Below are 27,616 nucleotides of genomic sequence, written 5' to 3' on the forward strand. Positions count from 1 at the left end.
AGCAATATTGCTTTTTTCATTCACCTTAAGTTGGCAGGACTATCATACAGTTTGCATACATGCACCTGAGCTACACAGGCGGAACTAATGTGTTTTCATAGACAGAAGGTTAACAAACAGAGGGAGAGTTAAGGTGAAACACACCGCTGCTCGTTAACGGACGACCACACAAAGTTAATACTACTTTTACTGATAAATATCTGCACCTCCTCCACCTCTGCGCTAGCTTAAAATCATGTGTGGAGAGCCCCTAATTAAACTTTCCCCACCTGTAGAGCCAAATCTCCAGAGCTGTGACTCACCAGGTAATAACGTTTTGGCCATTGGCGTTATAATGACGTCACTGTGGGTCGTTTAGCTCGGGATATATTTCTCCACCTCAACAAGAAGTCTCTCGTCATCCAGTCTTTGTCACACACGAGACAGCAACACCTACGGAGGTCTCTTAACGCATCCATGGTGAGGAGAGGACTGGAGGCGCCACAGGTGCAGAGAAGAAGAACTGCTACGGGAGCCGGTGTGTACAAACAGAGTGCGAGTGGCCTTTAGGCGACCTGCCAGATACTGCCTGTTAGGTGGGAAACATGGCCACAGCAAAAATTCTACAGTCAAGAGCGAGGGCAGCTGCTTTTAGGAGTGGTGGGAAGTCATATATTTTCTCACTAGCATTTCTGTCATTTGTGAGAGCATTTTTTAATAACCATGTGATGCAAAAAGCAGCTGGCCCCCAGGTAATTTCACATTATCTAATCTGTTCCTCACTGAAAAACAGTTTGGACACCCCTGAATTAAATTCTTCCTCCTCCAATTTTCTTTGGTCCAGTGTGAATTAGAAAAATATTAGGTTTGAAACTGGAGATGGATCTGGTGTACCTCATCCTCCCAAGCAGATGTAACATCAAAAAACAAGGAGAGATTGTACTGTATTCTTACTTGTGCTGCAAGAGAGGACATTTTATTGCAGTGGATTAATTAAGAAGTACCAACTGTTAAAGGCTAACAGAGAATAGGTTCTCTTGTATTTAAAGGTTAAATATTTCATAACCTCAAAGCACTTCACCACAGCAGCGTAGCTGACACAAACTTTTCACAACCCTGCCTACAGTGATATTCAGAACTTTTGATGTGCCAGAATATATTAGCAAGGACTCCAGAAACCACATCATATTTTTAGTGCTTAATAAAATAGATAATAAATAATAATTATAATACCCTTATTTGATTGGGTAGGCCTGTGATCGATCAGGCTAGATTTAGGCCTATCTACTACATGACCCCTGGGGGGCTCCTCCTAATACGTAATGTTTTAGTGCCTTAGAAGCTTTCAGACTCGTGGGTGTATTACTCATACTGTCTTCCTGTGCTATATGTAATTGTCAGAACCTGGGAAAAACACACACACACACACACACACACACACACACACACATCCATGTCAACGTTTTGTTTCAGTTTTGCTTTATGTTTATTTATTTTTTTTGGTTGTTTTTTTCATGTTGTCCCTGGGCCCCCACACTTTAGGACCACTCCTCCTGCTTGGGATCTTCACCACTTTTGCTCCTGGTGTCATACTACTTTCTTGATGTGTAAAATCTTCTACTCTTAGTCAGTCTGCATTTTGATGACTCATAGAATAAATTCATTTAGCCTCGTTTGATCTCATTCTAATACATGTTTAACGCAACATAAAACTGACGTCCTGGTACAGCATGTATGCATGGATGCAGCCATACCAAACACTTAAAGAAACAGGATGATGATTCAGCCTTGTTCAGTATATTTTACACAGCACACAGAGTCTCATTGTATAACCTTAAAACACTCAGTCAAGGACTCTGAGGCCTTCCAAAATACCAAACCATGACAATGGATAAATTATACATTCATACAGTAACTATTATACATGATGACGCCACTTTCATATTTAATAATTTCCCATGACACTTGTCATTTTGCACTGAAAGTAAATAGGCTCATTAAGAAGCATATTGATCCCCTTACAGTTATCTATCACATGCCATAAAGTCCATTTTGTAGGTGGGGGGCTTTTGATCAGATCATATGATCTAAGTGGTGCAAGGTAGTTACAATGGGCCCCCAATGCACAGTATTATGACAGGCCCTTAGGCACACTAGTTACTTGCTTTGCTCCTAAACTCACTACTTTATAATCTTATCGTCACATGATCACATGACCCAGAAATCATCATCACACACGTACAGGACAAAAACACAGACAGAAATAGGGACTTATTTGTTTCATTTCACAGTTTTTGTACCTTTTTTATAATTTATGTAGAGTAAGCATATATTTTATAACATTTTTTTTTTTAGATTGCTACCGGCTATTTTACAAAAAAACAACCATTATTCCATCTATGACAACACTCAGTCTGTCCATCCTCACCTGACACAACACACATTTAATTTACTGACTAATTGTAGTCCACATTCCTGGCAGAGGCCGAGCACACCGTGTTTGCGTGGCTGTTGCTTCTCCATTGTGAGGGTGTGATTTTTGGAAATTATTCAAAAGGAAACTCCTAATGAACAGCAGTGGTTAAGCAGGTTAAACACCAGAGAAGCATGACATTACAGTTTCACTATGACCTGTTAACAGGTTCAGTTATTACAACACACAATTACTACTTCTGTTCCTATACTTCTTCGACATTAACAACTATAGCAACAACTGTCTGACACACAATAGCTGCTGCCTGTGCCATCGTGGAGACGGACAGGCATTCCAATCGTTTTCTAAATGGCCTCTATTGAGATGATGCATTTTGTCCACGAGCCTGTTAACACAAATCAGCTGTCATAAACGGCACCCTGCTCAAAATCTATTTTAGTCTGCTCAGCAAAAAGTGACCCAGTTTTTTTTGTTTTTTTTTTGTTGGTTTCAGTTTGTCACAGATGGCCTTTAAACAGTTGCTGTCATGTTTTTTTGTCATTTGTTTTTTATATTTAAGGTATGAAATGGCAGACACAGAGTCTGGATGACTAATGGAGCAAACATCCAGCTGCCCCAGCGTCCAAAAATTCCAGTGGCGCCAGGTTTTATATGTGTAAACTTGTTTTTAACTCATTTAAATGAATATGTGTTTGTGAATATGCACCACTAAACCACAGCTGCATGAGGGCCGTAAGATGAGACCTGCTGTATGGCACAATCCTTGTATACAGCAGTGGCCTAGGTAGAAAAAGACATTTGTGCAGGCCTGTGCCTTTGTTTTCATCCCATCCATCCATCAGGCCGGTTCGCAGGGCAGCAGGCCAAGCAAAGCACCCCAAACATCCCTCTCCCTGGCAACACTTTCCAGCTCCTCCTGGGGGACCCAAGGTGTTCCCAGGCCAGACGAGATACATAATCCCTCCAGCATGTTCTGGGTCTGCCCCGGGGCCTCCTACCAGTGGGACGCACTTGGGACACCTCCAATGGGAAGAGCCCAGGAGGCATCCTGATCAGATGCCCGAAGCCACCTCAACTGACCCCTTTTGACGCGAAGGAGCAGCAGCTTTACTCCGAGCTCCTTACCCTATCTCTAAGGCTGAGCCCGGCCACCCTACAGAGGAAACTCATTTCCACCGCTTGTATCCGCAATCCCATGCTTTTGGTCACTACCCAGAGTTCATGACCATCAGTGAGGGTTGGGGCGTAGATGGACATGTAAATTGAAAACTTTGCTTTCTGGCTCAGCTCCCTTTTCACCCCGACGGACCGTCACAGCCCCCGCATCACTGCAGAAGCCGCACCGACCCACCAATCCATCTCACGCTTCATTCTACCCTCACACATGAACAAGACACCGAAATACTTGAACTCCCTCGCTTGAGGCAGCAACTCTCCCCCAACCCGGAGAGGGCAAACCACCGATTTCTGGCAGAGGACCATGGCCTCAGACTTGGAGGTGCTGACTCTCATCCCAACTGCTTTACACTCGGCTGCAAAACACTCCAGTGCATGCTGGAGGTCACAGTGTAATGGAGCCAACAGACATTGAAAACTTTGTTTTCAAAGTCTGTTGGCTCCATTACATTGGCTACATTACTCATGATCATCCTGCTATCCCAAACCTACTTAGGTTATACCGAGAGACATCAAAAAACTTGAGTATCTCTTTTATTTATCAATGTTCACACCAGATCTTGAGCACAGGATTGACATAGTAACAAGCACTTGAGGTCTCAGAGTATAAAAGACAGCTACATGAGACGTACACATCTCAACAACAAGGCCAAAGGAAAACCAACTGGACCTTAAAAAAACCACAGAGCATTTTACAATCTCACGTGTCCTCATACAAGCAGATTAATTTAGCTGCCTCAAATGTAATGCCAAAAAATTATAACCTACAGCAATCTCAAGAGTCATTCAGCGGCCATGGTGGGCATAAAAGTAATGTTTTATCTTACCATGGGTGGCTTGGGGGGAGGGGGGGGGGGCAGTGCAGATTACATCACAAGGCGCAGGCGTACAAAAACATGGACTTTGGATCAGATCACATCTAAATGGTGCAAAGTAGTTACAACGGGCCCCATGGGTGGGGTTGATTGTAACAGGCAGAGGGTTAGCTGTAACACTTGCTGGATATATATAAGTCTGTTTAACACAATTAATTCGATACAATCCTATCTATAAGATAAGATAAGATAAGATAAAATAAATGTTATTGATCCCACACTTGGGAAATTCACATCACAGCAGCTCAAAGCACAGACAGAAAATGGAGGGTGACAATGTATACTGAGATTAAAAAAAAGATTGAAAAATAGAAAATATGTATATACAGTATATGTATATCTATATAAATATATGTACATATCTTTCTGGATTAGAAATAGATGAAAAATATATATAAAAAAGTAAGGCACTAAAGTGACTATAGGTCTATACTATAGGTCTCCATCTACATCAGTGGCAAGATAGGTATCCGTACAGGTATCCATCCATCTGTTAGTCTATCATTGATATTCAGTGGTTGGACCATTAGATGTAGCTACACAGATTGAGTAACCTATCAAAGGATCAACCCTGTGTAACCACATAAAAAGTCCATGCAACAATTCAGCCCGTGTTAGGTGGTGCCCCGTGCCCCTCTAGTTGGAGGGCCCCACTGCAACTGCCCTGCCTGCACCGGCTATGTTTACGCCCCTGCATGATCTTCATCACCTGATGGGAGTGTGCCAGCTGCCATCTCACTGTAGGTACTCAGATTTCTAGTTCTTCTAAGCACTTTAAGATTTTTTTGTTAATGTTGGATTCAAGTTTAGTGAGAAAAAAATATTGAAATATTTACAGTCCCATGGCAACTCATGGCACGATCAGGAGCTCCAGAAGTGTCATTTAATGGACCTCAGGTGAGATAGTCAACATGTGTTTTACAGGATCAAGATGAAATTTGAAGATCTGCAGCACCCAGAGTGCGCAGCTGCGTTTTTAAATCAAACACTGAACCGCCAAATAGGAGTTTGATTTTGTTGAGAGCTGTAGGAGGAGTCGGTTTCCATCATCTCGCAGCAGCAGCAACAGCGAGGAGGAGGAGCAGAAAAGAAATGTGCTGCCTCTGCTGTCAAAAGCAGCCGAAACGGCGCATGCGCACGATCGTGCTGCAGCACAGACATTCAATGACGTCACCCATTCAAAACACCAAACAAGCCCAGACACACACCGACTGATCGCTGGACAGGCGATGTACGGTTTACTCAGCAGACCCACGCAACCTGTGGACTGGACACGCTGACAAGCCGCGGACGGCTGAAGAGCGACCTCCAGACATCAACACCGAGCCGTGATTATTCCACACGCGCTCTCCGGCGTGTTTTTAAAGCCGTATTTTTGTTCCTCAAACAGCCATCATCGGACTACCTGTCAAAGCGACTGAGTGACATATTCACGGACGTGATCGCTGCAGAATGTTGGAGGAGATAGTGCCCACGGTGGATGATTTGACAACAGCCGCAGCGCGGGGAGACAGTAACCGTGTGGACACTCTCCTGTGGGCAGGAGTTGATCCTAACGGGTGCAACGTTTTTGGAAGAACCGCTCTGCAGGTCAGTCACCAGATGCGCTTTGACGGCTTATTAAGGCATCATTTTCGCACTAAAACATCATTAACCTCTCGGGGAGACATTTTCAACCAGGCTATGGGCAAGATATTTTTCTTTATTCACCTCAAAAATGACGCACAGTCGCCATTCTTTGTAGTAATCAAACTTCGGCTCACTTTTATTGAGAAAAAACAGTCTAGTTTCCTCCTAATGCAATTTCTCATCAAGATAAATACAACTATAAGTGTGTATGTTGCCTTTAGACAGCAGATTGTTGCTACTTTGTTGTCTATTACGCATTTTGGCACGGCACTGCTTTTACGCACGCCAAAAAACAAGCGTGTAGTTGCAAAAGCAGAGCATATTGTTATTATAATAAACCCCCCACTTCTGAATAACTCACTCACCTATTCCCACAAAAATAAGTCTCATCTACGTGGGTTAGGGCCCTCTATAATATAGGTTATCACAATAACAAATGAGCTGAATTAACACCATGTAACTGCTGCTACTGATAATCAGAATTACCAAGAAAATTAGAAATATTGTCGTCTATTTAGGCTATTTTTTTTTTTTTAAAAAAAAAAGAAAAGTCTGGCGCCTTTGTGTCATAATTTGCAGCGACCGAGATTACAGTGAGCAAAAACACAACTCTCCTTTCGTCTCACGTGAGGTTATGGATTATAATTTCTCTTTAAGATAAAAGAAAACGAAACTAAACGAGCTCTTAAAGGCTGCTCAGGTTAATACGGACGGGTTTTTTTATTGTGTTGTTTAGGTGCGTTGAAGTGGCTCATCATTTTCCTATTTCCACTTAGAATTATGACTTCAGATAAATTAAATTTTAGCCCATGTGGGAAAATATGCGTCATATAGTCTAATATCTCCAGCGTCAGTTAACAGAGTTCCTAATTGTAATATAATATGCCAAATATATGTTCAAATCTAAAAAAAAAATCTGTGTAATAATCGAGTAGTCTTTTAGGGGCAGTGTGGTTTTATTAAATTGCAGGTCAAACTCCACACTCTGCTCCTTGTGCTCTTCTAGTAAAGGTATAAATGATTGATTTGTAAATGGCTTTATAGGCATTATCAAACCTAATTAGCCTCTATATCCTCATGAAGGTGATGATGATGGGCAGCACGACGGTGGCTCGGTCGTTACTCAGGGCAGGAGCTGATCCCAACTTGAAGGACATCAGCACAGGGGCCACGCCGCTGCACGACGCGGCCAGGACGGGCTTTTTGGACACTGTGAAGGCGCTGGTGGAGCACGGGGCTGACATCCAGGCCAGGGACAATGCGGACCGGCGGCCTATCGATTTGGCCACAGAGAATGAACACTCATCTACAGCTGATTATCTGACGTCTCTGGAAAACCCTCAGTGATGCTTGATCTGATAGACTCGGGGCTCAGAGAGCCGGGGCCTGAGGAGGCCTCCAATATGACTTATTACACAGAGGCGGTTTTGCTGTAAATATTTTTTATTTATTTGTCTGTTTCTTTGCTAAAATAGTTGCAATATTTTATTTTTTAACGAAATCGGCTTTATCACGCAGGGTCGCTGTTCTGAAAGAGCACAATATTGTTATAAAAATATAAAGCCAGGCTGGTCGGGATATTATGTTTACAAACACATACACACAATTTGTTGCTGGTTTATCTTCCGTTTTGTAATTAGATTATGCCCAATAAGCCTCTAAGGAGTCCCCATCTGTGCAGTGTACAGTTTTACTTTAATATGTCTAAAGTAAATTGGTTTTTTAAAAAAAAAAAAAAAAAAAAAAAATCATTATTGTCGCTCCTCGTCGTAAAAGTGGTGGAATTACTGTATTTTAAATATCTTTTAATTTTAAGTATTTAACCAAATAGCAGAAAAGCCATTTCAAAATGTTTTTGCACATTGAATATTAGTGTATCACTGTCGATGCACTATTCTGTATACGTTATCTTTATCCTCCCCTTCCTGTTTGTGCAAATGATATTCACAACTGGCATATTATGCACTTTAATAATATGTAAAATGTAAATAAACTTTTAAAGTATGAAGCAGATTGGAAGTATTATGATTATGCTTCACATATTGTCTTAAGGTGGGTTTGTGAAAGGTACCAGAAAATAAAATGATTCAAAAACCTATAAAGCCATTATTATTATTATTATTATTATTATTATTATTATCATCATTATTATTAGTAGTAGTAGTAGTATTTGACGTTGCATTTGAGTTCAGCTGGGAGTTTTCCATTGTCTTCATAACTGCTCACAGGCCAAACGAGCAATATGTCACTGCAGGGCGAACATTTTTACACGTTAGCCGACTTCCCCTTTGCCTCTGCTAAACTGGTTTTTAAGAATATTGACACAGTCACATCACACGCATTGCGCATGTAAATACTGATCATGTTATAATCTCCGGCCTCAGGTGACTGCACAGTTAGACACGCCATCCAGAACAATAATGTTGCAATCACTTATTTATTTAAGTGAAAAGTTTGAGGCGATGTTTTCAGCTCACATGGACATATTTTAAATATAGGATATATGTGACAGAATCTGGTTGACTTGCACCAGTTAAGTAGATTTTTGTGCACATTAATGATGTGTAAAAGTACTTTCCTGTATAAAGGACGCCAGGTTATAGTTGAATTAATACTGTGTAAGAAGACCATATATACATATATATGTAGTCTGGATACACAAACACGACGCATAAGCTCTGCATCGTTTTGGAGAGTTAATCAGCCTAGCTCTGTTCAAGCCCGGCGATTTTAATGGCTTTATGCAACCAAAGTGAGGTTTGGCAACACAGAAAAATCCCCTAAACCACGAAGGGCTTAACACACTGTTGTTGTTGTTGTTGAAACATGTACCTATGGGTCCAGTGTGCAGGAATTAAAACGGTAAACTGAGTTTGTTTCAACAGTAAATTCAGTCCATCACATGTCAAACAGGAAGCTGATTTCAGATTTAAATTATCAAATGAGATTATTGGAAAAAAAAATTGCTTTAAAACCAGAAATTCAAATCTGAACTCTAAATTCCTATAGATATAAACGCACTATGGCAGCCTCAGGATACTGTCTGTACTAATCCTGAGGTGAGATCTTTTTATAATTCTTTCACTAGCCTCAAGAGTATCCCTCCCTGCATTTCAGGGCATAGTGCAAGCATGTGACTAAAAAATAAACCCCTGCTTCTTCACTGCAGATTGTAAGACATATTTTAATCAGGTCAAGTTGCTTTGATATTTTAATTATTTTCTTACAACTTTATCTTCACATCTCCACTTTTTATTGAGGTCATTTATGCAGCAGGAGCCATTCATATTGTTCAGACGAGGCAACAAAGAGGAAATACGAGGTACCAGATATTTTTAGATATGTGTACCGTAGTGCACATATCAGGTGCAGCAAATGCAGAGAAGGGAAAAGACAAACATGCTTTTGATTGCTGATGATTTTTACAGTATATCAAAGATTTTAAGAGTGCAAAAAACCTGTCAGTGTCAGTAAATAGTTTGGTCAGTTCCTCAAAAGGACTCTTTATACTGTCAGTTAGCTGATTTATTGACAACTGGGAAACAGTTTGCATGTACAGTACAGATCCTGGACTATATATAAACTGGCTGTTGTTGGATTTTAATTCATGACACATTTAAAACAGTTACTTAGAGACAGAAAGAGAGAGAGAGAGAGAGAGAGAGAGAGAGAGAGAGAGAGAGAGAGAGAGAGCATTTCTGAAAATATAAAGATACAAACATTTCCGGTATTTATAACAAGACAAAATCTTGCTGAAGTGTATCCAGGCATTTAAAAGATTATACTCGAGTACATTTGATACATTCAAGACATGTATTATTAATGTGTTATATTAGTCGTCCCTAAGGCTGTAATAAAGTATACATGTGCTAAACTTTCAAAGCATTTTTATTGTATCCTGCATCAACAGCAATAAAGACACACACGGTTTACAGGCATATATACATATACATATATATATATATATATATATATAAACTTTACATGTTTACAGACCACAAAAAATATAAATCCACAAACAATAATATCCAGTATAATCTTTAGAAGACTTAAAATCTTTGTTGGTCTTTTGACATGTGTCGTACCTAAACGTGTGGTTGTACTGACGGAGACGTGACAGTAACTGTGTGTTCCAGAGAAAAAGAGTGACCTGTGGTGAGGATGACGGGGGCGTAATGTGTGTGTTCTGAGTCAGGAAGAGGAACACTGAAACTCCAGCTGAAGACACAGCACATGCATTATGTATGTGAGGCACTTTTCTTGTGATTCACTGATGACAAATCCACAGGCAGAGAGTTCTGTTGTCCGTGGCGGCGGTGCAGGTGGTGTCTGGGATCCTTTTGTGCTTCATTATTTTCTGCACGCTTCGTGTTTTGGTAACATGACTGAGGATTGTGCCATCGACTGTAACAGAAGGAAGAAAGTCATTACTATGTTTAGATCAGGTAAAAATCGTCTAGCATTTGTTTCAGAGTAGACAGATTTAATTTTGATGTGCAGACATCATTACCAAAATTCAAATGAACAAAGAAGAGGAAGCTTTGATGCATCACTTTTTCCAGAGTAATCATTTACTGTGTGAATACGCTGTTAGTCGCGTAGTTTTCTGAAGTGCAATTAATACACTACACATTTATTATATATGTGCACCCTTTATCACACTTTTTTTGATTTTTTTAACACTTTATTTTGATAGTCCACCTACAGATAATTTACAAAATATCCGTAACATTTTAACAGCTTCTTAGTCAGCCATTTTGATTTTTTTCTGTAGACGTTTAACAGATTTTCTAGAGCTTTCAGCCCACAGTAGAGTGCCAGATGGCCCGCTGACCAATTATTAAAATCACAATGAAAATAAAATGATTCACATTTGGATATTTTTGTAGTTCAAATGGAAATAAGGTGCCTGAGTGCGTAAAAAGGCATCAAAACGGAGCTTTTTTTTATTTATAATAACTTAAGAAATACAAGTGCAAGGGGAGGACTACACCCCAAGTATATGTGACAATTCATAAACATACCTCTTGTCACATCTACTTTAAGATAGACATCTACAGACAAAACAAAATTATTGAATCTCATATAATAAGCTGTTGAAATGTTACAAATAAGTCTATAAATTATCTGTGGGAAGACTATGCAGTTAAGACTATAATATGTGTTACATATTGTCATGCTTCATGTTAAACCAGCAGCACAGCATCATGACAGTGTCTGAGTCAGCTGCAGATGGAGGTATAATTGCTCACTTATGGCACTCGGACCTCAAGGTAATGATAACCTTCGTGAACAGGCGGTGGTTTGAGAAGGGTAAGGCTCCAGAAGGTTTGATCACTCTTCAGAAACAGTTGAAGAGTTGGCTCGGTGAGACAGACCACAATATAAATGAGATCTAAGCTCAAGATAGCGAGGGGAAAGGTAAACAGACCCTCTTTCACAACCTCCCCGAGACTTAGTGAATGGAAATGAATCATCATAAAAGTTGACAACTTACTTTCAAGGCCTTTATTGTCTGAGCCCAGTCCATCTGACTAATCTGAGGTATCGCAGTCAGCAGGATACTGCTGGCTTTGTTGGCATTCTCCTTCATCGTCTTCAGCACGTTGTCAACACAGACCTAGGACCCGAGAAGAAGAAAAACAGCCGACGTTTGATACGAGTCACTTAGAGAAATGCAAATTTCACTTCCTTAAAGTGTCACAGTCATTTTGTATTTCCCTAAAAATGTACAGTGACGATACAATGAATGTTTCCACTGTGAATAACACAGTGTGGAATCAAACAAATCTGTGTTTAACGGAAAATGAGCTGTAGTCTACTGTTTCTCCTCACACACAAGAATATTCAACACCTACACACACACACACACACACACACACACACACACTTGCAAGGGTGTAACAATACATGCATTTGTATTGAATCATTCAGTGCGAGGCTTCCAGTTCAGTACGCATTACAACCTGAATGATTCACCGAACTAATCCTATTACATTTGGAAAATAAAATATACAGCCTAAAAAGTAAACAAGGATGCGCACATGTTGTAACAGCCAACGTGCTGTCTGCCCCTGCCACCCCCCAAACCACAACATTCTTCTCCTGTGGGCAGGATACATCAGTGGGAATACTTCAAACATGTCAAGTCATTTAAGCTGACTTCATCTGGTGTGTCAATCGGTGGGACTATAGACGAAAACAAGGACCAACATAAGCACAACATGCTAACATTATCACTGCAGCATTTAGGCAGCCATTCAGAATTGATTCAGACAGAGCAAAAGATATCACTGTGGGGATCAGTACATTAGTAGTTGCAGATATGATGCCCATATCTGCAGACGAAAACAGGCTTTAAGTATATGCTTAATGTAATTGAGCCCATTTCAGCCAAACTGTAATTCCTGCTTTGTCCAAAAAAACAAAATCCCAAATTAAAAATGTTGTTTTTAGACAAGGACATTTCTCTGGCATTTCAGAAAGAGAATTGTTTCTTTTGTTTGCATTTGTTTTTACTACAATACTACATTTTATAGTTTTCATTTTATAAAAGGAGCTGGTTTTGTTTTATATGCTGCTAAGAAGAGCCCTACGCGATGGGTCACTCAGGTCAAGCTCCGTCTTTGTTCAAAGTGAATAAAAGATCATACTTTATCATGTTAGTGTTGAAGCCATTTCTAGCAAGTCCTAGTTTCCTATTATTTTTTGAGTCACTCAAATGCCACCTGGCCTGGCATCTCCTGAACCTTTAGGTGTGCTGATGTGTGTGGAGCATGGAGAGACGCCACAGGGTTACAGTGTTGTTTGATGAAGTTGTTTAATACCTCAGAGATTTGAACTTTGTTTTTTGGAAAGGCCTGTTTATTTGGGGAATGTTTGTGTGGGGATTTTGTTTTTCATTTCTGAACATGACAGTCAAGACAGTCAGTTAGCATCATCTTGCAACTCTACACACATCCTGCAAATCAGTCAACACTAAACCAACCGAGGCACCTGGCTCATCAAACAGTGAGTAAAATTAAAACCAAAGACAGCGCGTTTATCATATCTCTGGTTATCTGGGCGTCTGTGGGGAGCTATTTCTGAACTTATTTGGAAGCCGCAATAGATAGGTTTATAAATTAGAAATTTTTAAAAAAAAACAAGAAAATTTCTCTGGCATTTCTACTGTGTCGAAAATGTACCATACCGTGACACAAGTTGTATCAAATGAATCACCATGAATTTTGCAAACTGTTACAACACTGTTTTTCTTTTAAATTATGGCCTGGGCCTACTTTGTATTTCAATTCAAGAACAAAGCACAGAAATCAAGGCTTCAGCTCTGACATGGACGGCAAGTTAAGCTGGTGAAAGTGAAATTTAGTTTTATCTGGAGTTTATTCAGATCACAAGAGGACCTGCTAAATAACATTCAGTGCAAGAAACACTTCATCAGTGCAGATGTGAAGACCCATGTTTTGTTCTCCTGGCAGCCAGCTGTACTCCGATGACTCACTATGTTGTACTGATGCAACTGAGTCTTGAGCCACTTCACCTATCATCTCTATGACACTGGCAAACATCACATTGTGCAACATCACTACGAGAAAAGGGGAAATAAAAATCCTACGGATACTAAGTTATCTGCTCTAATCACATAAAGAAGCTGAGGCGTTAGTCACACAGTCAAGGTAACATATTTAAGAATATCTGCATGAAGTAATGTGATAATAAACATTACTCAGCCACACGCACAGTGTACAATACAGTAAGTTACAACTTTATTTCCGTCCTGCCCTCATTATCTCCTGTAACCTTAATTAACCCTTCCCTTGAGTGCTTTGTTTTCATGTCACATTCAATGACTAGGTTCGTGTTTTTGTGGTGTTTGCCAGGATGAAGACAGTGAAGCTGATGACTCAGTGTGACTCAACCTCCTCTGGCAGGGCTTCCACCGGAGGCTGGCAGGCAAGCAGACTGGGGGGGGCGGTGGTGTTTGGAGGGGGAGGCCAGGAGGTAGTATGAGGCTAGGAGGGAGCGGAGGGAGGGAGGGAGGGAGGAGGGAGGGGGGGGCGGAAGGATGTGGCGAGCGTTCTGCAACAGGAGGGGGAAGAGGTCAGCTGCAGGAACTCGGAAGTGGAGTTGTGAGTTTGGCTGGATCCGTGACAAATAAGCCAAAACTCCCCCACACGCAGTATATCAACTGCACTATCCACAGTGTCTGACACAGAGAAGGTCACTCGGAAGCCATAAGAAGCCACAGACACTCTCACATCCTAACCGAGCACAGATGGTGAAAACCTACGTTAAGAACCCATCGTACTAATAAAAGTAAAGGCAATCTGGTCTACAGACATTTATCTGAACAGTCAAAACGGTATTATTTATTTACACTTTTCTGCAAATCACCTCCAAGGGGAAGGCAGGAAAGTTAAACTTCGGACAGAACTGCCCTACACGTCACAGCTATAACCAAAATAGTTCATTTTGCTATTAAATTTTTGTGTTAAGCATCCTGAAAAGGCATATGCTTCCTTTGTTTCTAATGAAAGCAATTCTCAACGTGCGAGACACTGAATGTGTCCCCAAATAATGTGTGACTCTTTATATAATCGATCTGATAAAACACCAACATACTGTGCGGCAAAAACAGAGGAGACCTCATGCACCCAAATGTTGTGTTTCCTGCTACGAAACGACACTGATCACTGCGGTTTACAGTAAACAAGGTCCTTTTGTTAAAAGCACGGCCCAAAAAGTCTTCCGGTCACAAAGAGCGAGGGGAAAAACAAGCCCTGGATCACTGCTGGTATCAAAGCACCAAAGGTCCTTTATGCAAGTAAAGTAAATAATAAAAACAATCCATATTTATATTCAAAAACGATTATAAATTATCATTGATTATTTTTGTTTGTTTGTTTTCAGAAAAATAAAAACCAACACATTACGTGATGGTGGGTGGAAATGTGTTAAAATTACATGCTGGAAACACAAAAACAATGCCAACAGAAAAAAAAACTAGTTTGGAGAACCACAAAACACTTAAGTTTTGGGAAAGATTTTGGTTTTGGTTAAAATTAATTACGCACGGGATGTAAATAACATACTTTGCGAAGTTACAAATTGTGCCTACGTAAATTACTTTGCGTTGTTACCAAAAGTCTGTAAAGTCACATAACTACTAGGGTTGTCAAAAGTATCGATACTCAAATGCTGTATCCGGATACAATACTAATTTACAAAAGTATCGATACTAACAGTGCACGCCACCTCAGCGCTTGTCGGGTGCGCGCGACGGGTCCGACGGACACGCGCTGTGCAGGCCGCGTCTGGCAGGCACAGAGCCCTCGCTGTAACCCGGCTTGTTGTCGTCGCTGGGCATGCATGCACACATTTCTGTTGCTGTAATATGGCCAGCGCGGCTGTAGGACGATCAGAGCAGCCAGTTTTGTTCAAAAATGATAAAGGAAAAAGCGCTCTTTGGAAATATTTAGTGAAGTGAACACAGCAAGCTGCAGACAGCAGGTACAGCCCCTCCTCTCACTAGCAGCTGAGCAGCTGGTGTCGCCAGCATCAAACTAAAATATAACTTCTAACGTTAATGTGGGAGCTAAGCAGAAAACTTTATTATCAGTCATGCCCGTCTGTAACATTAATGGACAATGTTAGTTTAACAGGACAACACAATTATGTGTGTCTGAAAAGTTATGTCAACTGTAAAGTCACAGATTGAAGGTGAAAAAACGTTTGGTTTCTCCCGTAACCCCTGGTTCTCTGATCACATAGTGAGGTAGAAACAGGAGCATCCTGAGCCTAAACTACCAACTCTATTTGATCAGCAACGAAAATATGGTGCCAATTCACCAGAAGCACAGAAAATAAACAGGGCTGTAGATAAATACGTTTGTATGGACAGGTCTTGTTTCTGGTTGTTATTTATTTTGGGGGGATTTTTTGTTGTTATCATTGATGTTACTGTTCTGATCTTTATTTAAAAAATGACATGCCTCTTAATTTTTTGCTGCTGTATCGAAAATAGTATTGAGTATTGAATATTTTCCTGGGTATTGATATCGAGTTTGAAATTTTAGTATCGTGACAACCCTAATAACTACGCTGACTTTTTTTTTTTTTTTTTAATTTCAAATGGGACATTAACAACGTGTCCTGGTTCAAAGTCCATGTTTGTTTGACCAATTTCCCAGTCCTCCAACCCGCCCTACACTGACTTTTTTCCGCTCTTTATACCTAATTTGTGTGTCCACCACGACAAAAGAACCTCAGTGACTTTGCACTGGCATTGTTTTCATGTTGCCAGCACATAAAAAACAAAGTTCGTGCCCACCGCGACGTAATGCGTTTTGTCCATTTCCTGTATTTCTATGAGACATGGGCTAAAAGTTGAGTCCTGCAACTTTCAGACTAGTATCACTTTTAACAGACAGTTTGTCTGGCTCTCCGTTATGAGGATGTGTGTCGCAATCACATTTTTATCTCAGAGCTAATGTGAGTGGATTGGACACAATCGTGCAGTAACTGTTTTATTGCACACTTCGGCACAAGTGGTTCACACCTTTGCTTTTTAATGGCACAGCACAAATTTCTTAGTCCAAGGAAATGATTTTTCAGAGTCTGTGGTTACATGTCATACCCCTCAGGGGTTTCCTGACTCTACGTTGTGAATCACTGGTCTAAAGTGACCTGGCCAATGCTGTTCAAAGAGTTTGGTGAATCAGCTGATTAGAAGGAATTGGGTTAAAACGTAGGGGGAAATGCCAAAGGGAATTTGTAAGCAGTAGAGGAATTAATAGGGTGAAATCAGGCAAGATATGGTCATACAGCGTAAAAAACTAAGATTAGAATGAACAGAGATAAATCTAAATTTAGGATACTATGGCCTAGACAAGAAAAAGTCAAGCGAATATGCCCTTGAGCGTGCTCATTTATTAGTGTCATAAACCGTCAGATGAAATTAAGTATTAAATTAAGTAAAATGGGTAGGTCAAGCATCCACTGTAGCTCCAGGACACCAGTAGTAAGATGTGGTTATCCTTGGCAGGAGAAGACAGTGAAGAAGGCTACGACAAGTTTTCTTTTTTCCCAAGAACCTCCACCAAGAAGGGAATGCCAGTTGTTGTTCGTCATGATACAGAGGAGGCATGATAGCATGCTGTCCTATGAGCTAGTTTAGCAACTTTGCTGGTAAGCTAGCAATGAGCATAGATGGATCTGGGTCAGGTGTCAGTCACCATGATGGTTTACACAGTAGATAAATAATAAAATGCTATGTTAAGCCAGTGTTATTCACCTGCTGGTACACTGACAGCTTTTATCCAGACGTTCTCCAGTGAAGGTAAGGTTAATGCTAAAAGATACCAACCTGGTAACGTTGGTAACTAAATAAATCTAAGGCCAATAAAAGCAAATAACATTTAATAAATATGCCACTGCTGCCTGCACTCACAAAGAAACAATAGGAAGGAAGCGATGTTGCCCAATGTGCACCGACTGTGCATCCCACTTTCCCGACACTGACTCACACAAGGCTCAAACGAGGACAGAGGAGACATCAAAGTAATAAAAACGGCTGTTAGAGACCTCCAGCCTGCCACTCACCGCCTCCTCATGCTCCTTCCAACAGTCGTAGTCTGTTGCCATGGCGATGCTGGCATAGCACAAGCCGGCCTCCTTGGCGAGGACCACCTCTGGCACAGTGGTCATGTTGATGACGTCAGCGCCCCACTGGCGGAACATCAGGCTCTCGGCCCGCGAGGAGAAGCGGGGACCCTCGATGCTCAACATGGTCCCTCGCACATGGCACTTGACCCCAAGGCTCCGCGCCACCTCCACCAGAACCTGCACCGGGACATGGAGTTAATAGCTGTCAGCATTAAGTCAGTGGGAGAAGAGGTGGGAACTGTTGACATGGTTTTAATAGCTGTTCATCTCATTCTCTAAACTGCAGTGTTGAAGGAGTAAAACACAGTGTACTGTGCTGTGAGGTATGATACTGTTTTAGACTACTGAGGATCAGCAGATATTTATTTTTATAGCAAAGACTGCCCTCATCACAAGATGTTTTTGTGCATCTACTAGTTTTTGTGACTAAATGTTTCAATATAAACCTACAGGGAATTGCAGGACAACAGCAATCTCACTGCTTTGCCTTTGCTCCTGTGAGATTTTGCTAACTCAAGAGACAGAATTCCCTAAATCTCTAAGTCTAATCAAAGTTTACAATCTGTAGTTACATTCTAAATATGAGATTTGAGCATAAGAGAGATCTCATAGTAATTTCATGTATCTAGATATTATTGATTAAGTGATTCAGCTGTCAGCAAATTTTAGCCTCAACCCTGCAGCTCATGTGCACTTTTTCCACGTCACTACTATTTTCACACTTCTGGTCTATTTTGGTCGAGCCAACGTACATCATTGTAAAAGAATATATTTTGACATGATATAATGCTGTATAAATGAAATATTAATGCACAATATAAATAACAGCTTAAAGGAAAATGTTAAGAACATAAACAATACTAAAAAGTTAAATAAAAGTTCAATTTTAGAGGCATTTTGTAAAACAAGAGTACCAAAGCTGAGATAGTACAGGAAGTGAAATCTGTAAATGTAAAGGTATTTAGGGACTCGCCTCTCTGGTTCTGTTGCAGAAAGGCTCAGCCATGGGGATGTGACACACTCCTGGGGGGCTGGTGGGCTGCCCATCATACAGCGTCTGAGCTCTCTTGGTAGTCCTGGCACAAAGAAGCAAACAGGAAGTAGAGACAGTTAGTGTCAGGCAGCACAGGCAAATTCCAGATGTTGTTTTTAGGCTAAATTGTTGCAAATTAACCAAAACCATATAAAATAATACCTTAGTTTTTGTTTTGCTACATGCTTTATGTTAAAGTAGAGCTGAATAATGAACAATTAATTGTTTTGTTTGTTTTTTTTTAACCATTTAAATTCATTTATGTCAGATTGGCAAATTTTTAAAAGAAACCTGAGCAAATACTGTAAGTTTAACTATGACCGAGTGGACAAAACAATTCTTAGAAACCTAGTCAACATAAACATTAATGGTATGGAGAACCAAGCCACAAAGTAAAGGTTATTTTGGGTCACAATGATAATAGAAATAACAAGTTGCCATTTTATAATCCTCTAAAGCAGCCACTGTTTTAGAAACACCACATATCCATACTAATTTGAGCTACGTTACTTCATCAGCTATAGAAAATAACACTGATGATACACTGGGTGAAACCATATCTATGGAGGATTGCTGTGGTCATTTCATCCCACACAACTAAATTCCATGACTTTTCCAGGTTTTCCATGACAGTGGGAACCCTTGACAGGTTTATCAAAGTGGTTAAATAGCCTCTATCATTTAAGGAAAACCTCACCAATCTTTACACTGTTCCTACACAGACAATTCTTTCTGACAGGGAAATAAACTGAAAGTGAAACTGTCTTCAAAAACATTTAGCCTTGCTGAACGCAGGAGTTGCTGAGCTACCGCTGCCTCAATTGAGTTTGTTTGTAATATGGTCTAGCTTTGTTGTTTTAGAGGGTGAGTTCAAATTCACTAAACAGTCTTGCTGTAGTTACACACGGCTCCCTGTGACTTCAGTTCATCAAGAATTCTTTCCATTTCTGGAATCTTTGTTCACCACAGGCATGCAGGAAAAACATTTTCTTTGCTAATTCAAGGTAACACAGGGTGAGTAATTGATACACAAATGATCATTTGCGAAGGTGAGGTATTCCTTTAAACTATTCACTGTGTCATGAAGAGTCCTTTTACATCTATCCAGGACAATAAAAGCATTAACAGAAAGAAGCAGAAGCCTGGTCTCCCGCACCACGCCAACAACGGTCGTCTAATTTCCAGCTCTGCTGAGTCAGTGGGGTTCCACCAGGCACAGCGCCAGCCTGCCTCCCTTCAGCTCTTTATTGAGCCGGGTCATGAGTATACAAGAGACTGACTCACTTAGCCCAGTGACCTGAGAACACCAGGGATTTTGTGTCACCCTGTATCCCCTCCGCTTGTTTTGCGAGCACTGAATTCTAATTAAGTGTGCGGTTATTTCAGGGTATATGGATCATTATGTAATGGGGTGATAATGGGATAACTAGATTCCTCAGTAGTGCTGATTCATTACTGCTTTTCTTCTATTTTTCCCATGGATTGCCTATACACACCGCAATTATCTCAGACATCCAAAATATGAACGTCTGTGTCAACGGTAATCTTTTAAGTTGATGCCCAACCCTATCTCTTAGTCATAGCTCTGGCATTGGAAGACTAAAGTCGTTGCTTAAATAGATGGAGCCAGCTGCAGCTCCACCCTGCTGGAAATTCAATAACAGTAGTGTGTGGGGATAAACTGCGAGCGGAGTACAATGCCTGGTTATGTTATGGAAATCAAGTTATCTGTGGCTGGCATTTCATTTGCAGTGTCATGTCAGGATCGTTGTTGCAAAGAATGGCTCCCACAGCCTTTAATTATCAAAGATTTAAATCATTCCTAAAATGCAAAAAGAGCTAGTATGGACTATTAAGCATTGGATGTAAATACTGCAACACCATCCCATAAGTCACAGCAGTATGCAGATTTTATTACCAATTATATAAAGCCTACTACTCTTTGACATGACAAACAGATCGGCATAAAAATCTAAACTGGATTTAAAGGGTCAAACCTCAGTGCAAAAAGCATTTAAGGTCCATAGGAAACATAAATGCTTATAACCGAACACATTCATCATCCTGCGGCGACCAAGTAGCCAACAAAAATACTAAGCACTGCTGACATCACAATTGTGGAATCAATAAAGTAAGGCCTTCACAAACATGCGGTCACATGCTGCAGGACAAGTCTGAACAAGTCCCAACAAGCAACTTCCTCATTTTCGATAAACAGATCTCGTCTGTGCTTGATGCTGGTAGTCGAGTGCTTCACTAACACGGCCAAGCAAAGCCACAGGCAGCGTGATGCAGTTGTATGCAAGTGTGCAGGGGGGGAAACACTGACACGGCTGTGGGGAGGCAGTTTAACTACTAATCACAGTTCAACCAGCTGTATGGCGACTCATCGGTGACATAAGCCACGCTGCTGAAACAGCACCTCTCACTGCACATACTGAGTTATTTAATGGAATTAAGCTGACAGAGGCCCTCACACGCCCACAGGGTCATGCTATACGTATACGCCGCCTGGAGGTTGGACACTGCTGAGAGAGTATGCTTTCCCATGTCAGTTAAACAGGAAAATGTCTCAGGTTTGCCACCAACTGAGTTTGACTTCCTAGTGATCAAAACCCACAAATTCAAGGTTTTTTTGCGACTTAAGCCTTCCACAAAATAAATATGTGTATTCTGTACAGGTCTAAATAAACAGGAATCAGTCAGCCTAGTTCATATGTGGTCAGCTTGCACCAAAATCAGTATCAAAACCACAACAGCACAGTCAGTTAATACCAACCCAAACTCTTAATATCACAGGAAGTAAAGTCAACTCCAAAACGAGGGAGGGAAAGTACATCTTCATGTGAACCAGAGCTCTCCATGACAGCGACTAAAACATGATAGTGGGTATTACCTGAGTAGAGTGAGTGAATGACAACTGAAGGCTGAAATTCTCACAACTCAGAGAAAGTGATACACCAAATGAAACACGACACAGACAGGAAGGAGTCCTGTTTACAAAAATATCACTGTTAAATATCATGTTGCCGTCAACTGTTTCCCCGGGAGGAACGTCGCACTAACAGCTGCAGTTTCTAATTCTCACTGAAGCCCTGAGCAAACTATGACACCGTGACAATTCTTCTCACTTAACACTGTAGTGAACAAATATTGGCTTTGACGAATGTGTCAGACGTGGTGAGTCAGGTCCTTCCTCCCTTTGCTCACTCAGCAATCTGGACACTTTTGTCACACAGTAACATGAATCATTCCACTGAGATGTGTGGGAAGATGCCTGAACTTGCTGTATGAGAGACAGTACAGCGTAAGAAGCAATAACAACAACCTTGGACAGAAGGTCAAACTATTTAGAGAAACACATTAAGGCTGTTAATAAAATCTTAATTGATGGGGTTTTGCTTGTAAAATATTAGACAACAATGTAGCCATTTTATTCATGTAAACTTCATAACTGTAATGCTTTCCAGATATCAAAAGGGTGAGTCCATTTACACACACAGTTACACACTTATCTAAGGGTGTATAATGTCATAGAATATGGTATGACATGAATGCCGTGTTAAAAAGAATAAGGCTGTTGTGTGAGAATGTCAAATGTATGATTTAATGGTCTTTTAAACATACATAAAGAAGCGTGATTGGACAGTATAAAGTGGTACTAAGCTCCTTAATGCATTTCGGAAACTGGAAAAAATGTGTACTTTCGCCAACAGGAAGAGACAAATAATATTTTTGATCGGATCTGAATTGTGCCTTGAATTACACATATGGTGTTTTGTCGATTTAAAAGATAATTTTGCAAGTCAAGAAAACCATAGTTTGTCTTAAAACTGTTGAAGTATAATACTGTGAAAATCAGTAATTAGAATAACTACACAAGTCGAGCAGGTGACGTCACACCTTCCTCTACTGCTGAAGCTATGATGGCTGTGTGTTTTGTACCGGGATGTAGTTAATTGAGTAACGGGTCTTACACATTCTTTCGCTTCCAAGCTGATAAAAGATTTGCTTGATAAAACGCATCAGGTTATATTTTTGCAGGGACCATAGCTAAGTTACCTTACAAGCTAGCTAACTAGCATAGGTGATGTATATTGTGTGAGACAAGGACGTGGTTTTTACACAAAACTTAACAGTACTACTACCACAAACTGCAACTGTCTTGGCTTGAAAAATTATCTTTAAAAAAAAAACAAAAAAACATGTAATCCATTGCACAATCCAAACAGGATGAAAAAAAAAAATAGTTTCTCGCCATTGACCATGGGGGACACCTGAGGGGAGCAGGTTCTGAGATATAGCAAGGACAGATGGGTTCTCTGTACTAATGTTTGCATATTCAAATCACACAGGCGGTATTCTTCACACACCAGGGAAAGTAGAATTACAAATTGCGATATGACTCGCCAACCCGTCAAGTTACAGTTTACATCCCTGTCTGTCCACACTCATATGTAGCCATGATAGTAGACAGTGCTTGAGGGTCACAGTGAAGCTGACCTTTGACTGTTTGGATTTATCATTTTATCCTAATTTTGTCATAATTGGCATATGAATTCTTGAGGTATGGCCAATAGCTTGTTTTGTGAGGTCACAGTGACCTTTGATCACTGAAATCTAATCATCATCCTTGAGTCTGTGCCAAATTCGAAGGAATTCTATCAAGACCGTCTTGAGATATCGCATTCACAAGAACGGGTCAGATGGACACCCTGAAAATGTAACACCTCCGGCCACAAATGTCGCCAGCCTGAAGGTAAAAAAAAAGCTACCTGCATGCTTTTTGTAAATGCAGTTGTTTACTTTTTGTAGCCTGTGTGTTGACGTCTTGCAACAACTTAGTGTTATCTCTTTGTACCACTTAACTTTTCCTCCCTCCCATGATGACCAGCTTTTCGCAACAGAAGGAAACAAAACTCAGGATAAACAGTCAGCTAAACACATTTTTTTCATTTTAAAAACAGAGGACAATTATTTTAAAAATAATTGCTGAGAGTACGTGGAAAGAAGAAACAAATATCTCAACCATAACTTGCTGTTGTGGTCACTACGCCACTCACCTGTCAATGAACTGATCGATGATGACAATGTCTCCTGGCTGAATCTCCTCCCGCAGTGAGCCACAGGCCGTGGTGACCAACAGATGTGTGCAGCCCTCTTCTTTCAGTGCCCAGATGTTGGCCTGGTAGTTCACATTGGACGGCATAATGGTGTGTTGTCTCCCATGCCTGAAAGGACGGGGAAAAGCAGCATTCAATATACACATTATTTATTTTTTATTGACTTTTAGGGCGAAGGTCAGGAACATGAGAATATACAGTGTGCCTGGCACTTCGTTGTTAGATGGCGTGAAATATTAAAGAGATGCAGTATAAATAAATATCCACTAGATGGTGCTGATAGATAACTAATCTCAATGACTCACATTTCAAAGTAAAACACCATTTCTTACCTTGCAAGAAGCACACACTCCACATTCTTTATCTTCCCCAGGATCAGAGCATCGGATGGCTGTTGAAAAGGAGCAGAGTAATCAAATTACATGCAAATACACTACTGTAAGGAAACGTTTACAGTGGCAAAATAGGCCAGGATGTCAGTAGACCTTATTGATTACGCTGCTGTACACAACTAACCTTTCCGTACGGTGTGTCGACATAACGCTCGGTCCTTCCCTCCAAGATATCTGGATCATCAAGTCCTGAACCACCAATGATTCCAATCTAAACAAAAATGGGAAAGTCATTAACACACGCATATATATCACAATCAATATCCGATCAAAACACTTCCATGTGTATTTATTCAGTCTATCCCAGCTGACATTGATTGGGCGAGAGGCGGGGTACACCCTGGACAGGTCGCCACGCTATCACAGGGCTGACACAGAGACAGACAACCATTCACACTCACATTCACACCTACGAACAATTTAGAGTCACCAATTAACCTGCATGTCTCTGGACTGTGGGAGGAAGCTGGAGTACCCAGAGAAAACCCACGCTGACATGGGGGGGAACATGCAAACTCTGCACAGAAGGTTTTAAATACAGTAATGGGGAATTAGGGCATGGATAAAAGCAGAAAATAAATTAAAAAAATATATATGGTGCTTAAAACTATAGGAGCACAAATTCAAATCTGACACTAACCAAATGACAAATTTAAAGACTCCAATGACAAGACTACATGCAGTTATTTGCCCCTCAGGGGAAACGCTGTAGGTGTCTGCACATATTTACAGTACTGTTTATATTCAGTTAACACTATTGCCCCAAAGGTGAGTGTATTTACTCATGTACTTAACCCCTACTCTTATCTTAGAAGATTTCAGAGGCTGTATTTTTTTTTTTTTTACTCCACTATATTTACTTGACAGCTGTATTAGCTACTAGTACTTTGCAGACTGATTTATAAGATATGATATAGCAGATTCTACAATATGAGGCATCGTCACTGATAACTGTTCAAATTGGTTCCAGCTCGAACCAGCGACAGCATTGCTGCTAAGATATTAATCAATGCATGATAATTATGCTGCAATATTACAACATAGAGTTACTGTTGTTGTAGTAATACTTGTAATTCCTTTCAGCTTTCAGCTAGGGATGGGAATCACCAGAGGAGCCCTGATATGATATCACAATACTTGTGTCATGTCATGTTGTTGTTGTTAACCTTTCGACTATTAAATGGGAACATCACCCGAACTTGAGCAACAGTCTGGACAGTTGTTTTGTTATCAAGAGCGTGTCAAAAACAGTCTCCCACACCCATGCAGAGTGACTACAGGAGGGCAGGATAGTCGCTATACTGAGTATTGTGATAAAATATATTGCAATATTGCGATTTATGACCAGTTTTCAACTGTAAATTAAGTCCCTAAAGGAAAGCTGTCGACAGCTGGGGTTTTTTATGCAGCAAAAATGTATCTAATGGACTGAAAAAGCTATTGATTATATTATTCTCAGAGACTACCTAAAGTTTAATATGTATTTGTCATATTCATAATTGATTTAACTTAAAAAATGATACTTGGCAACTTTTATTTCAGGTAAGAACAATGGTTAAGAAAGTATCCAGATTCTTTACTTATGTAAAAGTCCTAGTACCACACTTTAAAAATATTCTGTTACCTTTGCATTGAGTATGCAAGTAATATCAGTAAAATATAGGTATTAAAAGTAAAAGTACTCAATGCAGAAAATGGCCTCTGTGACTGTTACACTATTATACGTATATTAAATCACTGGATTATTATCACTTATGCATTGATGTAAAGCAGGATTTTATTGCAGATGTAGATGTTTGAGGTGGAGCTATTTATTTGTACGACTTTGTATGAGAGTGCAACTGATGACATTTTTTATTATTGTTGTTAGCTATACTTGCATATCCTGCTGTGTTTAAGAGCACATCATATCTGTTCAGTAAACAGTAACTACATCTGTCAAATGATTGTAGTGGAATAAAAGGTACATCTCCATCTGTCACGTGCCCATCAAATGTAGTGGAACGTACAAAATAAGATGAACAGAAAAGACAGTAAAAGTACCTCATATTAGTACTTAAGCAAGATACTTGAGTAAAAGTACTCAGTTACTCTCCCCACAGTTAAAGTACCTGCAGACGGCTGTCACACTCACATTAACTGTAACGTTAACTACATGAGATGCTTCACCTATATAAGCTAGCTATGTTAACAGTACCACAGCTAGCATGTTAGCTTGTGTTACTATGGCCGTTAACTTTAGAGAGTGGAGGCTACAGCTTTGCTAACTAACACAGTCCGATGCTAACAGCTTTTCCCGCACTTACAGGTCTGTCCCAGCAGCACATCTGGCATGTTACCTAGCCACATGCAGTCACAGTAATTTCTCTCTGCCTGTGCTCAAACACACCATGTTCACACAGTAACACTTTAAATGTGAGATCAAATTTTAGGTTCTTACCTTAATGGGAGCTGTGGAAGCCATGTCGACTCTGTTTTTGACTGTAAAAGTGAAGATTTGTGAAGAAGTTGGGAGGAAGATCTTTTATAGCCACACACCCGTTAACATCCGTCAGTTCAACGAACTACAGTCCCTTCCTGTTTGCTCGCCTTCAAAATAAAGGCATGCAATAAACAAACATGTTACATTACATAGCCTTGGGCTGTTTATCTGGTCTACCGACATTACCCTCTGACCGTTATTCAAAGCAACTATTTATTCACCTTTCTATTTACCTAACAACAAGCCGTTGGTTACAATTCATTTGACTACAAGCTTTTTTTTTTTTTTTTTTTTTAAAAGAAATTCAACTTTATTGGACACATTCATAACAGAGTAGGTATATCCCATATTTTCCTAGAAGAAATTGTTTACTATATTTTTTTCTTAATAAAAATTGTTAAGTTTTAAATTTTTATTTCATTTATTTTTTTCCCAATTTTTATTAAGAAAACTGGGAATGTTCCTACTTCATGTTATGAATGTGTCCAATAAATTTGAATTTATTAAGTGCAACACTTGAGTAAAAGCACTTAGTTAAAAAATGAGTAATATGTATGAATATTTCATGGTATGAAAATAATGTAAAAATGAAGGTGATTGCACGACAGAAAACTGAGATGTGGTTAAAAGATAACAAAAACAAAAACCACCAGAGTTTGCTCAACAAATAAAGTAAAACTGAAATATTTAAATAATATAACATTTTTTGCCCATTTATATTTTTATATAAGAAATTGTTTACTATATTTATATATATATATATATATATATATTATTTTCTTAATAAAAAATTTGTTGTTGTTTTTACAATTTTTATTAAGAAAATTTG

At 39.9% G+C, this 27,616-nt stretch overlaps 2 protein-coding genes and 1 long non-coding RNA gene across 3 annotated transcripts in view; 1 reads left to right on the plus strand and 2 right to left on the minus strand.

Annotated features, from left to right (window-relative positions):
- The window catches only part of LOC125885388 (uncharacterized), a 173,609-nt gene extending 173,160 nt beyond the window's left edge, over positions 1 to 449 (minus strand). The window contains exon 1 of the long non-coding RNA XR_007448898.1: positions 303 to 449. This is a non-coding gene — a long non-coding RNA (uncharacterized LOC125885388). The remainder of the gene's footprint in view (positions 1 to 302) is intronic.
- Positions 450 to 5,644: 5,195 nt separating this feature from the next.
- Positions 5,645 to 8,108, plus strand: cdkn2a/b (cyclin-dependent kinase inhibitor 2A/B (p15, inhibits CDK4)). Its single transcript, XM_049571812.1, has 2 exons — positions 5,645 to 6,054; positions 7,177 to 8,108. The coding sequence occupies exons 1-2, from the start codon at positions 5,917 to 5,919 to the stop codon at positions 7,438 to 7,440; spliced, it is 402 nt and encodes a 133-aa protein (XP_049427769.1). The 5' UTR covers positions 5,645 to 5,916; the 3' UTR covers positions 7,441 to 8,108.
- A 1,615-nt stretch (positions 8,109 to 9,723) lies between these two features.
- LOC125885948 (methylthioadenosine phosphorylase) lies at positions 9,724 to 26,899 on the minus strand. Its single transcript, XM_049571811.1, has 8 exons — positions 26,746 to 26,899; positions 24,430 to 24,516; positions 24,246 to 24,304; positions 23,854 to 24,021; positions 18,731 to 18,833; positions 17,695 to 17,934; positions 11,591 to 11,713; positions 9,724 to 10,497 (listed from the first exon to the last, which is right to left on the minus strand). Exons 1-8 carry the CDS (start codon positions 26,767 to 26,769, stop codon positions 10,444 to 10,446), a joined length of 858 nt encoding a protein of 285 aa, XP_049427768.1. The 5' UTR covers positions 26,770 to 26,899; the 3' UTR covers positions 9,724 to 10,443.
- Positions 26,900 to 27,616: the final 717 nt, after the last annotated feature.

This window comes from Epinephelus fuscoguttatus, linkage group LG3 (assembly GCF_011397635.1).
Source record: "Epinephelus fuscoguttatus linkage group LG3, E.fuscoguttatus.final_Chr_v1".
Classification (NCBI taxonomy): Eukaryota; Metazoa; Chordata; class Actinopteri; order Perciformes; family Serranidae; genus Epinephelus; species Epinephelus fuscoguttatus.

Bases quoted from the DNA above. Each gene is read 5' to 3' on its own strand.
- cdkn2a/b (XM_049571812.1), top strand. From the start codon at position 5,917: ATGTTGGAGGAGATAGTGCCCACGGTGGATGATTTGACAACAGCCGCA. The intron at 6,055-7,176 runs GTCAGTCACCAG...ATCCTCATGAAG, and splicing joins TTGGAAGAACCGCTCTGCAG to GTGATGATGATGGGCAGCAC.
- LOC125885948 (XM_049571811.1), bottom strand. From the start codon at position 26,769: ATGGCTTCCACAGCTCCCATTAAG. The intron at 24,305-24,429 runs GTTAGTTGTGTA...CCTTTTCAACAG, and splicing joins TCGACACACCGTACGGAAAG to CCATCCGATGCTCTGATCCT. The intron at 18,834-23,853 runs GTGAGTGGCGTA...TCTTTGTGCCAG, and splicing joins ATCGATCAGTTCATTGACAG to GACTACCAAGAGAGCTCAGA.